A 12,127-nucleotide genomic window follows, 5' to 3' on the forward strand; every position below is an offset into this window, starting at 1 on the left:
GGCAACATTGTTTTAAATACACAACGTGTAACTGTCTTTTGTTTTATGATTAGTTTGAAAGTAAACTTCAATTGGGAGTGGCATTATACAGCTTGAAGGCTTTTTTGAAGAATTGTTCAGTCCCGGTATATGCCCAACTGCTGCTTGTTGTGATCTTTACTCGCACATCAAAGCAAAAAAATTAATAATAATATGGTCGAGCGAAGGCTCATAACTCGAAAGACGAAGTCAGGTCACTCGTATTTTAAGACACCACTGGAAAAAAAATTATACCTTAGAGAGAGAAAAAAAACAAAAGATAGCGGTGGTGCAAACGATGAATTGTGGTATCGTGGAGGGACACTGAAATGAGACTATTTTTTTCAACACAATACCATATTTTCATTTTGATTCGTCCTCTGTATACACTACTCTCTTTTTTTCAAAGACAGAAATAAAGTGCACTCAATGGGAAATTTTGGGGGGGATTTTTGTAATGTATTTTCTCAACACACTGTGCTTGAAACAATAACTTTTTTTAAAAAATATTTGCTTTGTAGTGGTTGGTCATTTTGTAATGTTTAAGAAAAAAAAATCTAGGAAAGGACTGCAAATATCTTTTGTACTGTAGTTTCTGTGTTGTGTTTGTGCATTCTGTTTACTAGAGAGTATAACTGCATTTCTCTCCTCTTGTGAGGAATAAACTAGAAAGAGGATTAGTGTCATAGAAAATAATGCCATAACAGTTTATATCCTGACTGCAGGGATATTCATATATTGCCAGTATTTGACACAACATCATCCATCCATTACATCTTTAACATCTCTACTTTTATTAGTTATAAATAACTATTCTTAACCCCCAGAAGAAACATCCAAAAGTCATAGAGAAGGAAACCTGATTTAACAAGCTAACATAATTTTCAGACGGGAAAGAGATTTATATCCAAGGTGTTCAAAGTCATGACTCATGAGACACTAAAACTGCATCACAATCTTTATTTTGCACACCAATGAATGTAATTGAAACGTTGATTTTAACCTAACATGCATGTTTTTGGGATGTGGGAGGAAACCGGAGTGCCCGGAGAAGACCCACGCAGGCACTGGGAGGACATACAAACTCCACACGGGCGGGGCCGGGGATTGAACCCCGGTCCTTAGAACTGTGAGGCAGACGCTCAAACCAGTCGTCCACCGTGCCTACCACAGAAAATATTGTACTATTTATGTTGAGCGCAGCATATCGGAAACAAATAAATATCTCGACGAGGGGGAAAGAAATCTGTTAGAAAAGGCAATAATTACGACTGTACACGGACACGACTGTGAGTTAAGGAATTAATTATGGATTCGGTTCCAGAGAAGTCTATGCAAATATTATAACCATCTAATCAGGACAGAAAGTAGCAGGAGATCATTACTGATAAGAACAATGATTAAGAATTGTCTTGTTCTATAATTGAAGTCTGTTCCCATTGAAACACTTTCAGAGAAAAGGAACATAATGAGTAAAATAAATATAAAAAACTGACAGATATTAAGATGATTTATATTTGCAATGCATACTATATGCCTATATTAAATTCCTTTGTATATTATATTTTCTTCTTGTCCACCTCATTCACAATAGGTAATGCTCAAGCTGTAGAATGTATGGCTGTTTCATGTTTTATAATTACAAGCATTACTTAATTGCATACTTAATTTAGCTTCTATTTTTTAAACCAAGATACAAACATTTTTTATTTTTCTTTGTGGTCTGACTACTTAGAAGTGCCTCTTGAGTAAACTATGTACACTCCCCTCCAGATGTCTTGGAACAGAGAGACCAATTATTTTATTTTTTTCTATAAAAGACTGAAAACATTTTAGTCAAAAGTATCTTGACAAGAGATCAAAAGTTCAGCTTTTATTTTCAGGTATTTACATTTGCATTGGATAGACTAATTAGCTAATTACATTATTTGTAACAAACGTGCAATTATTTCATCATGGCTTACCAAACTTATCTCTATATTGTTTACTCAAACGTGAACAGAAAAATGAAGTCTGAGTTTATTTATCCAAATGTGCTTCATCATCATGTCACATTTTAAAACAGAAGTATGAAATGTTTTCCTTCCATGCATAAAAATATTGACTTCTTAACTGATGTAGCATAAATTCATGTCCTTTTCTGTCCAAACATCCCCATGTTTTCTTCTTTAGGACATTCCAAACGGTTGGCCAAATGGCTAAGTGTAGACCACCTTTGTTATTTATTATTGGAATAATCAATGCAATAGGACCACCAGCGCAACAAAACACACCTATCAGTACGCTGACATCTATGATCGACTGGGGGAGGGAGGCTTGATGTCTGTATGTTTATGGTTCTTTTTTTTGGTATTGTTTTTGTAACAGGGGCCTCTTGAAAAGCAATTTTGGCCCTCTGTATGTTCCACATACTGTATATTGAGGACTAACAATAAACCGATACCATACCATACATGTTCCAATACTTGCGCTCACAGAAATAATGAGGAATTCAAAACAAATGGTGCTAAAAAAAAAAATCTCCTGTCTCCTATTAATGGGCATAAGAAAAGTTTATGAAAAGAACAAATACAACTGTTTTGTCATATATAAACTGCATGAACGGTGTTTCCCTTCATACAAATGGTTGTCCTCTCCTAGTGATACATAATGAAGTTATACACTTTTGATCACACACGTCAATGTTTTCCCTGCAATCGCATAACATCCATCTCAAAGCCTCTGGAAAGAATTATTTACCTGAGACTGTCAGTGAGGAGTAAGGAAGAGCTTTCCTGAACATTCGTCTCAATATTCTTACGGTCATTTCGATTCAGTAGATGTGCAAAATGGAAAGTTGTTTTGTTTCTGTCTTTAAGCATTAATGCCACACGCACGCACACTTCTCCCATGTGGACCATGCACCAGCACAGTAAAAGATGAGGCCATCAAAGCTTGGGAGCTTATCTCCACTTGTGGAATGATTAGAAAATAAGGGATTGAATTCCCAATGGAAATAAAGAGTACATACGGAGAATGTGCTTCTATCAATTTCAAAACAGATAGGAGTAAAACACTGAATGAGGAGGGAGATCAGGCATGGGATAACAGTGTATGCCTGTTGTTTCTCCTAAAACAGATCAAAAGACGAGGCAGCGGGATTTGCTTACTTGAACATGATACTTTGAGTACAAATGTACAATATGAGAATACCATGACTTTCTGAAGTGCTTTATGGTATCCGCTGCACTTGGACTCTCTTCCACATAGTGCTTTTGTTACAATGATACAGGAAAGTCAGGATCAAGATGAACAGATTGCACATGGACAGGGAACAAAACCACTGTCTTCAACTCCAAGCTGACTTGAACACAACAAAATGAGTGAGCGCCGGAGAACGCTCTGGTTTTACCAAATACATTTCTCAAATTTGGAGGCATTTATGTACAGGGCCACTGAGTGATTGGCTGCAATTTTGAGATGACTATTAAAACTTATTCAAGACCTGACTGTACTGTATGTTTGTGTGTATGGGTCCCAAACTTCTTTTGCAGGACCTACTTTTTTTTTAGGTAGGTTTAGGGCAGCCGTGGCCCAATGGTCAAAGATCATCGCCTACCACCGTGGGGGACCTAGGTTCAAGACCCCGACTGGACCATCCGCCAACATCTCCCGGACTCAACGCTGCGGTGTCCTAGAGCAAGACACTGATACCCCGAAATGCTCCCCGGGCGCTTCAGCTGCCCCCTGCTCCAGTGTGTTCCACTAACTTGTGTATGTGTTCACTGTGATGGGTTAAATGCAGAGAACAAATTTCGTGTGCGTGCATACATGTTCATGACAATAAAAGGTGATTCTATCAAAATTCTCACGCAAGAAAGGATATTTCTTGCACTGGACGCTGTTTTAACTGTACTTTTATTTTTTTAATCTCTTTTTTTTAAATGTTTCTAAGCTTTTTTTCCCCTATTTGTTTTTAAACGCTTTTAATCATGTAAAGCACATTGTGTATGAAAATACATTTTCTTTGCTTTGCTTTGCTCCACCAATTGCCAAACTAGATGACAACCTTCTGTTTCTGTGTAAGAAAATCATTAAAACTAATCAGAACTTTCAAACTTAACCATCTCATCGATTGTTAAAAAATATACCCGGACATCTGCACGTACGCACACACAGACACAGATGTCGATCAAATATTAACAAATACGCTGCGAATTAAATTCACTTAAACTAATACTCCAAGTCTCTACAACAGTTACCACTACATTATTTTTTTAGGGGGGCTGGTGACCAGTACTTCGTAACAATATACAGCATTTTTCATATAGAGGTACATGCCAATATACCGGAGCATCATTTTAAAAAAAAAGTTTGTCTTTTAATAATTCAATTGAAAAACTGAAACAGATATACAGATTCATCAAAGACATAGCAAAATACTTTTCAGAAGGCCCATTTCTTCCTTAAATCTTTTATTGTTTCTGATGTTATTCATTAAATAGTAAAAAAAACAAAAAACAAAAACATTTTTCACAACATATGTACATATCAATAAAGGTTGGCAAACTGTTGATGTATGCCACCGATGTATAGTGACAGGCTAAACAATTGAATTCTCTTTCACTAGATGGCAGAAGGTAAAATTAACATGTATCCACCTGATGCCATTCATAATTCATATTCAGAATAATGTTGTGTTCAACTAGTAAGTCCCAGATTTCACATTAAGTAGATGTGTGATTAAATTAAGACATCATTTATCTGTTTACCTGTATACAGTGGAGCCCGCATACCCCGCAAACCCTGTTTTCAGCACCCGCGGATTCGAGATAGTGAATTTGCAATTCACCGTCTTGAGGAATGAGAATACTGTTTTTATTAGCTGTAAATTATAATCATCCAAATTATAAAGAAAATAAGACCATAAAATATTTCAGTCTGTGTACAGTGAATTTACTACACATAATCTGTTGTAGTATTACTTCCCACTTCCGGTAAAGGAGGAAACGAAGCAACTGATACAAAAGATAAAACTTCAACAAACACATGGTCAGATTTTGCCATTTACAAAGAACAAGCTATTATTCATTAATTGAATTCAAACAATTTGATCGCAGTTGTCATAAATGAGGCTTTCGGTGGGGGATTATCAACATGATCTCTCAGGTTAGGTGTCTCAATCTAGCATGATTGACTGCTTATTCCTCTTCAGTGCATTCCATGGAGATTTATGGTCAGCTCGAGTGGACTGGCTGCAAGGCAATTACTGTCAAGTGGCTCTTTTTGCACCTCTTTGTCACACAATTACCCGGAATTTTGTTCTCATTAGACGCATGTTAAATGGAAGGCCTTCCTTTATTTAAAAAATAAATATTATTTTTTATATATTATATATAAATATATATATATTTTTTTTTATATATAAATATTATTTTTTAAATAATATTTATTTTTTAAATAAATATCCATTTTTGGATATTAATAAATATTAATATCCAAAAATGGTTAAAATCCTGATCGATTTAAAAAAAACAAAAAATCCTTATTTAGTTGAACTGGTATACTTTTACCTTTAATTCAGGTAACTGTTTAGAAAGAAATTCCCAGGACCGAAATTTTCACCCAAAAATAGGAGCCACTGATGTTTGTACAGCATCATGTTGTAAAATATGTTGTGGTGCATAAACAAGTCAAGAAGAGAATATAATTCCTTGGTTCTGAAGCCAATAATGTAAAGATACTTCAACATATGGATGGCTAACCCTGACACTGATCATTCAAGCTGTCTCGGGATGACTAAAACAAAGGTGTAAGGAGTAAGTGTTTAAAATATTGAATTTACAGTGCATTTATGCATAGCAATATGTTCTTCCCACGTGAGCTGTGTTGAGTCACCCATGGAAATTTAGGGAACTTTGAAGAAACAGAAAATGGCTCCTCATCACAGCCAAGGAACATGACCTACAGCTGAACCTTTCAGTGAGGAGGCGTCGTGCACTCCACCAGAACCCCTCCAAATATGTCAAAACCTGGATATTCTGACAAATGCAGTGGTACCGCAGAGCTTAATTATGATCCATAAGCCCTGTCAAAATCCAGTCCCTTCTGGCTTGTTGGGCCATTCACGAGAAGCAATGAACGGGCCACAACAAAGACACTGATCTCGACAGTGATGCGTTCTGAGAGGCGACGATCCAATTACTGGGTTCAGAGTACAACGTGTGACTGAATATGTGTGTGTATGGTTTGTATACAGTATGACACGCAAGCAGTGCCTCATATGAGAGGTGGCTTACCAGTCTGTCATCTGTGCCAAACCTCAGCTACAAAATATTATTATTACATACTAAAGACATTTCCGCAAGACATTAAGAGTAAAAGTGTATAGGATTGCAAACATACTGGATGAGGGTGCCATTTCTCAAGATATATTTTAACAAAATGTTCGTATTCCAATTGATTCCAGAATATATTTCACACCTTCTTAGCCCTAAATTTTGGGCGAGATTCAACATACCCAGAAGCCCACTCGAGACTAAAAACTGAGCATCCAGAAATTAACACAAGCAAGGCTACACATACGCAAACATCTTCCCAACACATCAAAATGCAGCTATCACAAGCTCCATATCAAAAAGGAAACTATGGAATTTCTAAGCCTACGAATGACCATCTCATGGTCAGAGGTGGGTCGTTGCGTACTACATTTACTATTTGGATAAACTGTACTTGTCAGTAGTTTTAATTCAAAATACTTTTATTTGAGTATTATTGCTACAAAGAAACACTACTTTAACTCTGTTACACTGAGTTACATTCTGCTCGCTACTTTAATTTTTATCTCTCTATTATTGTGCAGGATAACATAGGATTTTATATTATGCGGAGATGATTTTCCAGTGATTTGTGTTCTGGTCTCCTCTGTGCTTGCTCCAAAGTGTTGTGTGTGCATCAATGTTTATGTTCTGGGCACACTCCTGCAGCTTAGTTTCATCCAGCCTATCTAGGTACTTCTGTAATATTGATTATTTAGTCACAAATGTGTAAAATATGAGGGCAAATGCAGTATCTATCCAATGAGCCAATACAGTGCTGGGACTAATACATGCGATTGCTGTTCTAAAAGCCTATAATCATTAACATACGGCATCCAATAACAAAGAATGGAAATAAAGGAAAGACGACAATAAGAAATAAAAGCAAGAAAAATGGTCACACTGATTGAATGGAGAAAAAGGAATGGTGCATCAGAGCTGTTGTTCATTGAAAATCCAAGTGTGTGACAGCTCGAAATGTTGCCTACAGCAAAGGGCTCGCAACAGCTGTCACAGCTGAACTTTTAAACAGCGACAGTGTGGACACAGATGGTTCTTGGCCATGAATTTGATATGGCGGTGTCATCAAATCTGGCCCCAGAAACATAATGGACGACACCATTAGTTTACACAGTACAGCTGATCCCTTCCAAACAACAACCAAAATCCGAGTAGGACGACATATACGGAGGAAAATGGAATTTAAATCAGCGAATATGAGTGAAACAATGACTATTTGACTCACGCTCCATAAACTTCTTTAAATAAAAGGGCATTAAATAAAAAATGTCAACAAGCTATCAGGATGGAAAATATAATTTTATTTATTTTTCAATGTAGGGAGGCAAAGAAATACAGGCACAAACTCGGAGATGACATTTTTACTTTTTTTCCCTGCGGATCTTCCAATTTAAGAGGAGGCCACTCTGTACCTGAGACAAAATGAGATGGTACCTCACCACTGCTCATGTGGGACTTTGAGTCATTACCAGCACACTGGCTCTAGAATCAAACCGCTGCGACGTCAAATCAGGGGAGCACAACCGCAAGGATTTGACAGCTCGAATGGAATGCTATGTATAATTACCTTTATAATCTGTTTACAAATGAGGTCTACCCTGCCCAATCTCTGGAGTATGTGGTGTGTGCATTTGCATGCAAGTGTAAGACTCAACCACAGTTCTTCTGGGTGGAAGCAAAGTCCCCTGCCCTACAAAGGGAGGATAGCGAGAGAGAGAGAGAGAGAACTATATGCCAAATAAAAGAATTGAAACAGGGATCAAGGACATTTTTCTATACAGCACTCCTGATTATTTTACACAGAACTAAATAATTTGATGAATTATGCAATATGTCAACGTTCATCATCCTCCAAACACCACCAAGATGAAGTATTTTTGTTTGAAAGATTTATACCTATTCATTGGAAATGGCCACGAAGTGCACCAAGAAGATTTAGAATGTTTACTGCAGATTGAGAGAGTGCACTAGCACTCAAAGAAATCCCTTCATCTCAGGCAATTACTCTCTCCTCTCAGCAGTGTTGTGTAATTCACAGAGTATTATTTGCATTCTAATGTTGAAAAAAAAAAGTTTTGCTGTGTGCTCTAAGTTTTTTGCTCTTCGATAATTTGCGAAAAGCATTTCAAATGATTGAAACTTTGATCTAAGCAGGCTCCTGTGATTATTGAATACACAAATAAATTGAGCCCATTCATATTGTTTGAGTTTAAAATACTTGTGATATATAATAAACAAGTCGATATTACTTATTATAGTTATGAATATATTATAACTATTTTTACAAACACTTCACATATACTAAATGTAAAAATCAATAAATGTGAATTTTATTATGTTGCGTTAACATGGCATCTTTACGCTTTCTTTTAACATTGTGCATGTGAATTGTCACAATTCTGAAGCTATTATCCACACTGATGTCTGAAAATTGGAGCAAAGTTAGTTAATTACTGAGGTGAACCTATCACACAGTATGTCTCCTGAGGAATGAAAGCATCTTCATATTACAATTCTTGAAACAAGTTACCCCCCCCCCCCCCCCTTCTCAGTGGTTTTTGCTCAGTTTTATTTATTCTGCAATTTTTACCTTCTTTTCTTTTACAGTCTCCTCCTCAGGGGATACCTGAAGCTGTGAACATTGCAGTGAAGTAGCCTACATTGCTGTCACAGCAAAATGCCATTGTGCTGCACTGTCAAAGATGTTATTTATTTATTTATTTCGGGTGGGGGGTGCTTGCATCTGCAGGATACTCCACATTCTATAATTCAGTGTACATGCAGGGAATTTTGGAAATGCTTTTCTTCTTTTTCCTTTTCTCCTATAGCCAGACATGTGGCAAAACCGTTTACATAATTTGCAGTTGTGTGAGTAAAGGTTTTAAAATTATTTTCTTAACACAGGAGCTATGTATATTTTCCAGTGTTTCTAATCATAACATGTATAGTAATTAAATTATAAATAATAAAACATGCTCCGCACAGATCATTTTACACTCGAGACAATGTGAGTCCTGAGATGCCCACGTCATGCAAACAATAAGTGGCTGCAACTTATTATCACGGAATAGAGATGCAGTAATCCTCCGCTATATATCATGGTTCTGGCTTTGCGGTCCCACTATACTGCAGATTTTTATTTCAGTTGTTACTCTATTTTTTTTTTAAATATTGTTTGTACAATATTTTTGTGTTATCCATTGCTCTTGCTCTCTTTCAATATTATTATGTGTTTAGACCTGTCAAATTTTTTTCAAACGATATATTTTCCCAAAAACTTTCATGACAAACGATAGTATCCTTGTTTTTTTATACGACTGATATAATGATTTTAGGGCATAATAATGCAAGTACATCCCTTTTAAGAACAATTCACTTTTAAATTAAATTCTCAGCATAATGAACATTGACAGCGTAATGTAGCGCAATAAATAAAATATGTTAGCTAAAAAATATAAATAAAAAAACTCGGGCTCTGTTCCCAAAAACCGCACTTGCCAAGTAGCAACATTAATGACAACACAAGTAGACAACACAAGTAGAGAAAAAAAAGCAACCCGTTTTGATTCAAGATTTGTACTACTTTTCAAAAGTCTGCAGCCTTTCTTTAAACGCTTCTCTTACAATAGTAACACTATAGTGTATATAGTGTGAGCATACGTGCATCATATTGGCTGTCATGTTTGTATTTGCGTTGTTGGGCAAAGGGTTCCATAATTGCAATTGATTGTACTTTATGCATCCCTGCTCATTTTTGTGCGTCTCAGACGCGGGACGCACACCAAATGAGATCCCTGGTCCCATAGATTCATACAAGTTGAAAAAAATCATTCCACATGCCCCCCACACCTGTGATTTAGCCTCCCCCCAAAAAACTGAAATTAATACAAAAAATTAAATAAGTGATAGCCCACAGGGGACCCATTTTAGAACCAAGCCAAAAATGCCATCAGAAGTTCTCATTTTTCAGAGAGAAAACAAAACTTCGGTGGCAACGCAGATGCAGCCCAGATTAAAACCCGGAATAGGGAGACAAATGAAAAGCAGAAGTGAAAAAGATGGCATAGCGGTCATCATAGATCAGATGAGCCAGGCTGCAGGGGAAAAAAGCTCTGGTATCATGGGAGTATGGTACAGCATCAGACTAATTGTCATCATTGAAGGCCCTAATGGAACAACACGTACGAATCCAGCCTGCTCTGGACACTTAGAGAGAGGGAGGTATGCGTGGGTGACTGACCACTGCCCACATAATGACAACCCATAATGTATTTGGTGGCCACATAGGCTGTGAGCTCTGTGGGCAATAAGGCCACGCGTATGGCCAGGATGGTGAGACAGAATAGAGGGGAAAAAAACATAAAAAGGAGAGAAATGTAGAGGCCATAGAGGAGAGAGCATGTTTGTGTCAGAAAATGAGGTAATGAGCAATTGTTAAAGAGAAATAGGAAGCATGAGAGTGAGGATACGGTGTGTTACAGTCATACCATGTCAATGAGGCTCTCCTGGATCCGGTTCAGTGTGGTTCTCAGTCTGCTGCTGATAAGGCCCAGACCCGATGATTCATACTGTGAAATAAATGCACACATATATTCGCACTATGTTAGTGTCAGAAACACCTTCCTGTATGAGAGCACACACTTCAGGAAAGTGTGAAGGCATGCCACACGCATACACATCTGCGCTCATCTCATGTAGTTCGAGATGAGAGAATCTTAACTCTGGGCTTCAAGCTGTCTCTAGTTCAACAGGGGGAGGGGTAACTAGAAGGAGCAGACATCAAAATAAAACAGTTACACAAACTATTGCAGAAGACGAGTAAAAATAAGAAGGTGAAGAGGGTGGAAGCACTACAAAAAAAAAGTCAATCGCCTCAAGAAGTTACTTTCAGATGCACTTGGTGTCACTTGAGGAAGCAGATCACGCACACCTTCAAATCACCACACAAGTGCTGACTAGGGTGTGGACTTGCAAGGCAGGCCTCATTCTACCCTTACCAAACAAGCAGGGCCCATCACTCGGGCCGTGCCCGACTCTCTGCCACCATGAGTTAGCAAAGATGGGCTTGGGACAGGCTACAGATCACATAGGGACCACAGAAATTGGGAAAGAAAAGAAATAGTAAAATTAAAACAATGGGTATGAAGTCAGAACTGCAAAAAAATTGAATCCACTCCACATGGAAATAAATAAAGCAATTTTAATTTCAATGTGCCTTATAACTGACAATCATCAAAAAGACAAAGAGAAGTAACCTTAATAATAATTAAACAGGACAAATGTGAAAATGTGACATGAAAACTTGATAGAGAATAAAGACTCAATGTGGCAAACTATTCAGGAAAAACTAATGTTTCAGCCTCACTTTAAAGATTAGCATGCCCTAAATTATTTTCCCTTTTTCATAAACTATCTTTTAAGAAGAAGACATCGTGTAAACACCGCAATCACTTGTGCCTGTTATGTAGGACAAAATTGATTGCAATTACTACCCTGGCAAACCTCACAATAAATTGGAGCATACGAGCAAATTGGTAAATAGTTAATCGGAAGTACAGATGCAACGGCAGAAGGGCGGCCCAAATCAGCTAACATTATTAGCAATGACAGTAATGTAGAAAAAAAAATGGAAAAATAGTCATTCAAATCTGACGATATTATTATGGGAAAAGATTCAAAACAATTTGTATAAAATCTTTTCCAAAAGTTTTACAATAAGTTCACTGAATAAAAATGACAAATGTCATATATATTGAGGAATCTGTCAATTTTTGAAGTTTATTCCAAATCTT

General features: G+C 37.0%; 1 protein-coding gene across 4 annotated transcripts in view; it reads right to left on the reverse strand.

Moving 5' to 3' along the window:
- The window catches only part of vps50 (VPS50 EARP/GARPII complex subunit), an 81,951-nt gene that overhangs the window by 14,276 nt on the left and 55,548 nt on the right, over positions 1-12,127 (reverse strand). For 2 of the 4 annotated variants that reach the window (XM_061664481.1, XM_061664480.1), the window contains exons 22-23: positions 11,333-11,410; positions 10,823-10,903 (exon numbers count right to left, since the gene is read on the reverse strand). In XM_061664481.1, the coding sequence (XP_061520465.1) occupies positions 10,823-10,903; positions 11,333-11,410 (159 nt within the window). The remainder of the gene's footprint in view (positions 1-10,822; positions 10,904-11,332; positions 11,411-12,127) is intronic. The other 2 variants (XM_061664483.1, XM_061664482.1) reach the window with 1 other exon arrangement.

The sequence above is a fragment of the Phycodurus eques genome, chromosome 20 (assembly GCF_024500275.1).
Source record: "Phycodurus eques isolate BA_2022a chromosome 20, UOR_Pequ_1.1, whole genome shotgun sequence".
Lineage (NCBI taxonomy): Eukaryota > Metazoa > Chordata > Actinopteri > Syngnathiformes > Syngnathidae > Phycodurus > Phycodurus eques.